The following is a 6245-nucleotide window of genomic DNA, read 5'->3' on the forward strand; positions in this document are numbered from 1 at the left end:
CAGGCACATGGCCTGAGGGAGGTTGTTTCAATCAGAAGAGCAAGGTCAGGAGAAGAGAATAGCATCTGCAGTCGTCAGCCACCCCTGGCCACACACAGTTACCCTCAGGGACCTGGGAGGGGGAGGTTGCTGGTACCAAGGCAGGCTGGGTCTTCAGGCTTCATTCTCCTGGAGCCATCACCCTGAGCCCACCAGACCTGAAAGGCCACCCACCTACTGCCTCTCTCAGGCAGTCTCCGGTGAAGACTCGAATTCAAGATCTGCAGGGTGGTGGTGGCACATGCCTTTAATCCAGGCGCTGGGACCTCCAGGCCAGCCAGTCTACAGAGTGAGTTCTAGGACAACCACGACTGCAGAGAGAGAGAGAGAGAGCACCAGCCAAACCCATGTCTCCTGTCAGGAAATCAGGGCTCCCTGGTCCTGAGACCTGCTAAGGAGAGCTCACTATGGCCAGGACTTCTGAGAGCTGCTGATGGCTGGACGAACGAACCTGAGCAGCCCCTGGGTTGAGCCCCTGAGCAAGACAGACCTCAGACATTCAATACACTCCATTCTTTCACTCCTTACACACTCCGCCCCCAGTCATCCTAAGGACTCTACCCCCACCCCAAAAGCTGACCTTGGGGTTCAGAGTATTGGGGTGCCTAGAGCTCCCCACAGCACTAGGCAAGGGGTCCAAGCCTGTACCTCACCTCCCAGCACCCTGTCTGAGAAAAATCCCCGACATCACAAGGTCAAAGGCCCTATCACCTCTTCTCCAAACCCAGCCACCCCACCAGCTTCTTCAGGCAGGGCAGCCGTGAGTCAGTCATTCACCGGCTTCTTAAAAGGGACTCCAATTTATTTATTGAAAATATCACAATAGCTGGGCACAGTATCACACACCTTTGGTCCCAACACTTGGGAGGAAGACACAGGAGGATCTCTGTGAGCTGGAGGCCGACCTGGTCTCCATGGTGAGTTCCAGGCCAGCCAAGGCTACACAGTGAGACTCCTCTGTCTTGGAAAACCCAAAGAAAAGGAAAGATCATGATAAATAGAATGTCAATATCCTTCCTTATACATAAAATCAGCCAATAAAAAAAGGACACCATTAAAATGAAGGATTGCTATAAAACTCTGGACAGTTCCCAGCTGCTCTCAGCTCCGGGTTTGCGCCTGGTAGAAGATTTGTGTTCTGGGAGAATACAACATACTAAGCCTTTCTTATTCCTGCTTGTGCTTTTTAGCGGAAGCCCTATGCCCCCTAAAAACATTCCAGGAAACCACAGGACTCTCTTTTTCAGCAATGCTGGCCCAGAGAGTCCCTCTGCCTCCTGCAGCGGGAGAAAAATCTACAAAGCCGGTCTCATGCCCATCACACCTTCTGAGCCCACCCAAGCTCCCTCCCCCTGTGCATGATGTCGCACCAAAGCCCAGTCCAGTCAATCCTACTGAACACTCCCGCCCTCATGAGTCCCCCGGAGGTCACCGCTGACTCAGGTGAGACACCAGGTAGACCAGGCCCACAAGCAGGAGGCCACGAACCCCGAGCATCATAAGCAGGAAGAGCAGGAGGATGGAGGTCACAGGTTCCACCACGTGGTTCCCAAGGTGCCATTGTGGGAAGCCCATGTTCACCAGCTGCCGGTTCAGGTCACTGAAAGGAGATTGGGCAGCACCCAGTCGGGCACCTGCCTGCTGCTGGCGGGGTCCAGGGCCCCCTGGAGGTGCGCCGTGGCCTCTGTTGAAAAAGCCCTGGAAGGTTAAGACAAGACATATGAGTCCAGGGGAAGTTTCCTTGGAATTGAGGCACCAACCAGAAGACTCCCGGCTGCCCCCCCCCCCATGGCCATCCTATAACCATGCTTCCTTCCTGGGACCAACCAAGGCACAAAATCTCAGAGCCTGTGCTCCCCTAACCATACCTGGAAAAAGGTGACCAGGATGGACAGGAGAGGAGAGGGGAGAAGCACGCAGTGAGTAGGTACCCTGAGGTTGGCACTCTCTCCATAACTGAAGCCAGCATCTCACCTCCATCCCACATTCTAGAGATGCTGGTTCCACTAGCGTTTGCAAAGCCCACCAAAAGAAAGGAAGTCCCTAGGTCTGAGGCCTAAGGGGGGCTCCCTCCCCAGAAGGCAGGAGCCAGACAGTTAGTCCATTCTTACTCTGCTAGACGCTCTGTGGAGTGCGCTTTGGACTACATAGAGCAATGGTTCTCAACCTGTGAGTCACGACCCGCCTCTAGGGAGTCACATGACCCTTTCACTAGGGTCCCCTGAGACCATCAGAAAACACAGGTATTTGCATTACGATTCTTAACAGTAGCAAAACTGGAGTTACAAAGGAGCAAAGGAAATAATGTTATGGTTGGGGATCTGCACGGCATGAGGAGCTGTGTTAAAGGGCCATGGAGTTAGGAAGGTTGAGAGTCGCGGCTGTAGAAGGTAAGCAGGGCGCTGGAGACTGGGAATTGGGGCCAGCTGCTACACTTCTCTTCAGGATGGCTGCCTACCTGCTGAGAGCTGCTACTTCTGTGCTGGGTGGTCGTCCTCACTCGTGGGTCATCATCCTGAACGATCTCCCCATTGGCCAAGATCCTCACCATTCTCCCTGGACGCTGGGAATTTCTGCTGCGCTGTACCTGCCAATAAATGCATGCCCTTCGATTGATCGTCTAGGGGGCAGATCTTTCCCCTGACCTCAACGGGCCCGCTACAGATAATTGAGAGATTGTTTTTCGGTGGTGATCATATGGTGGCCCACCCTTAGCAGGTGCTTGTCCTATTAACCAAAAGAGGTGGAAAAAATGCAAGGGAGGAAGAGAGGGAGGGTGGGTCCCAGGGCCCTGTCCAAGTGACGCACACCTGTAATCAACACCAGAACTCCAAGGAGGTACAGGCTGGAAGGTCAGGGGTTAAAGGCCAGCTTCTGCTAAGTGAAACCCTGTCTCAAAAAAGAAACAAACAGGAAGGCAGTGTTTTGTATGCTAACGTTAAAACAACAACAACAACAACAAAACCAACCAACAAACAAAACAAACAAACAAAACAAAACAAACAAACAAAAAAAACAGGGTTAGGGTGCGGTTCCTAAGCACTGCCAAAAAGAGCAGGCGCTAATAATCTACGTAGATCCTCTTAGGTCTCCACCCAGGTGGCAGAACCTGGGGACATCACGCTGGGGAGGGTGTACCTGCGCTGCGGAGGGCACGCCCCCTGCCCCTCACCTGCAGGGAACACCCAGGTAAAGGACGAAGTCCAACCTCCCACCACAAGGTGTGTGAGCTGCAGCTGCGGCTCTGGGGGACCCCAGCTTTGCAGCCCCTAAGGGTGACGATAGGCCCGGCACTGTCACCCGAGGAGCGCCTCCGTGTTCATCTCAACCCGCCGGGGCACCGAGGCAGGTTGGGCCCGGGGAGGAGCACAGCGTGGAGCGGGCAGGGTCGCGGTTCTGCGCGACGTCCCGTGCTTTGTCATCCCGCAGGCTGGCCCACCCGCGCCGCTGCAGCGCCTCGGTCAGGCGTGGCTCCAGGCCCCGCAGCGGTGGGAAGGGGTGCGGATCCGGGACCCGGCGCGAACACCACCCACCTGCGCGCACGGTTCCCGGGGCTCGGCGTCCACGGGCGGCCGTTTCCTCCCACCTGACCTCACAGGAAGCGCGCACCGCAGGGGCGAGGCCCGGCTCGGGGCCCCCTCTGCCGGCTGCCGGGGTAACTGCAGCTGCGCATCGGGACTGGAGGAGAAGGGAGGGGAAGGAGGGAGAAGGGAGGACAAGGAGCAGCTAGATTGGGGAGGAAGGACTATCGGGAAGAGATGAGGAGGCTGAGAAGGATTGGGATGGGGAATGTGGGTGAATACATGATGGGGAAGAGGACCAGGGAAGAGGGGATCACATAAAAGCCCAGGACCCGGGATGCCTGGGTTGGGAGAAGAGAAGTAGGCAGAAGGTGAGCCCACTTGTAAACACAAGTCTGCTCAGATCTGCCCAGCTAACTCTGCCTGTTCCACTTGAGAAGGACCCAGCCCCGCCCCTCAGGAGCTCCAAGCTCCTTGGGGACCGAAGAGGTATGAATCACTGGCATGTTCGCTCAGTTTGCAGCATGCTTCCCTCAGAGCGGGTTGGGGGCGGGATCACCAGATTAATTCTTGGTCTCTAGTGAGTCCAGGTGTAGTGGGGAGGAGAAAGGATGGATAGACAGCCTGAAAAGGCAGAGTCAGAGAAGAGACAGGGGACTGGAGGGAAAGTGTGAGACAGGACAGAGAGACTGATAGATGGTTGAGCTTCACAGCCTGATGACTTGAGTTGGATCCCTGGAACCTGCGTGGAGGAAGCAGGGACCTCACTCCCTTTACAACCCTCTGACACTGTTCCGGTAGGAATCCTGAGAGAGTTTTGCAGCCTCACGGAGTGGGAATCTAGGTCAGGCATCTCTGGCGTTGGCTCTGGCTCAAGCCAAGCATCTATCACCTAGAACCACCCAAGAAGAGAGTCTCCTTAAGGTTTGATTTAGATCTGGTTGGCCTTGGTGCTTGTCTGTAAAGAATTGTCCTATTAATTGACCAAGCCCATTGAGGGTGGCACCATTCCCTAGGCTGGACCCTGAGCTATGTAAGAGTAAAGAAAACCAGTGGGGAAGTGAGCAGCCAGCGTTGGTGCCCCGGTTTCTCTCTGCTCTTGATTGGATGTGATGTGATTACTATTTAAGTTTCTGAAGTGACTTCCCCTGAACTGCAATATGGAATTGTTAACCAAAATAAAGCCTTTCCTATAGCCCTAAGTAAATTTTCAGTGAGAGTATTTTACCGTAGAAACAAAAACAAAACAGATAGCCAACAACAACAAATCTGACATCTGGAAGACAGAAAGAGTATAGGAGTATCTGCAAATGAATAATATAAGCAACCAAGTTAAAACATAGGTGAAAGATTTCATCAGGCATATTATAAAAGAAATCTAAATGGCCAGTGAATCTTAAATCTGTGCTCAATGTTACAATTTGGGAACCTTATGAATCATTGGATGGACTGGGAGGAGGAAACGTAATGATACCACATCCTTGATGCTGGGCAGTGAAGTGTGTTCCTATATGCTGCCAGTGGGTGTGTGAATCAATGCACACCACTCGGGAGAACCAAGACGAGCTGTGTGGAAATTGTGCGAGGATTTGGTTGTTTTTTTTTTTTTTTGGTTTTTTTTTTTTCATCCCTGTGATAATGTAACTGAAGTAGGGAAATTAGGAGAGAAAGGATTTATTTTGGCTCATGGTGGGAAAGGCTTGATGACTGGGACTCCATCTTGTTTTGTGACCAGAGGATGTGGCTCTTTTAAGATGGCTCTAACCAGGAAACAAAGGAACAGGGGCAGGAAGTGGGGCTGGATTAAAATCTTTAAGGCCCAACCCCAATTTACCCACTTCCTCCAAGTAGGCCCCCATCTCTTAAAGGATCTGCAACCTCTCAAAGCGTCCCCACCAGCTAGGAACCCAGAGCTCAAACTCTTAGCCTATGGTGGGCATTTCACTTTTAAGCCATGAGTACCTGTGTTCTTTATGATGCAGGAAGGAACGCTCATGTATGCCTGGTGTGGTTTTTATAATGGAAACTGGAAAGGAATTTAAATGTCTATCAAAGGAAAACAGGTGAGGAAATTGTACCTGAGTGAGGTGATGTAATACAGTGCAGGGCAGGAGCTGTGTTAAATAAGTTCAAATCTGTGCATTTATTCCACACAAAAGTCTCTCAAGCTCTGTGCTATGCCAAACTTCCAGGAGCCTTCAGAGGCCATAATCCTCAGAACTGGGGCTACACCCTACAGTCAGCTGAGCCCCTTATTTCACACTTTACCATCAAAGTTCAGGTTACATCAGGGCTAGGACAAACCCTCACCCTCCAGCCTGAAAGGAGTTTCAGAGCCATTCTAACGAAGGGCCAAGAAGCCCCACAGACTCGTACTGGCTGCTTGCTTCTGTAGCTGGGCCTAGGTCCGATTAGCCCCAGGAACTAAGGTGGCACCCTTTCCTACTCCAGAACTCAAAAGAACGGACAGAGATGTGAACTGAAGTTCCCAGAAAACAAGTCCACATTAAAGACTCCACAAGTTTGAGTCATTACAACTCTGTGATTGCAGGGAGTTGGAATGTTACAGCTCCAGAGCCAAATTATCTTGGGCAATCTTTAGTTCCCCCTTCGCAGTTACTCATTGTGTCTGGCCTAACATCCTGTGGTTATCGGGTAAAACCTTTAGGAATGTATTAACAAGCT

General features: G+C 52.2%; 1 protein-coding gene across 3 annotated transcripts; it reads right to left on the reverse strand.

Annotated features, from left to right (window-relative positions):
* Positions 1-269: 269 nt before the first annotated feature.
* Positions 270-3664, reverse strand: Fam241b (family with sequence similarity 241, member B). Of its 3 annotated transcripts, none has more exons than NM_027251.4 (4): positions 3573-3664; positions 2850-2928; positions 2498-2626; positions 270-1737 (listed from the first exon to the last, which is right to left on the reverse strand). In NM_027251.4, exons 3-4 carry the CDS (start codon positions 2588-2590, stop codon positions 1468-1470), a joined length of 363 nt encoding a protein of 120 aa, NP_081527.1. In that variant the 5' UTR covers positions 2591-2626; positions 2850-2928; positions 3573-3664; the 3' UTR covers positions 270-1467. The 3 variants fall into 3 exon arrangements, with proteins under 3 accessions (NP_081527.1, NP_001345182.1, NP_001345181.1); NM_001358253.1 differs by having other exon boundaries at positions 3212-3582; NM_001358252.1 differs by lacking the exon at positions 2850-2928.
* Positions 3665-6245: the final 2581 nt, after the last annotated feature.

This window comes from Mus musculus, chromosome 10, assembly GCF_000001635.26.
Source record: "Mus musculus strain C57BL/6J chromosome 10, GRCm38.p6 C57BL/6J".
Classification (NCBI taxonomy): domain Eukaryota; kingdom Metazoa; phylum Chordata; class Mammalia; order Rodentia; family Muridae; genus Mus; species Mus musculus.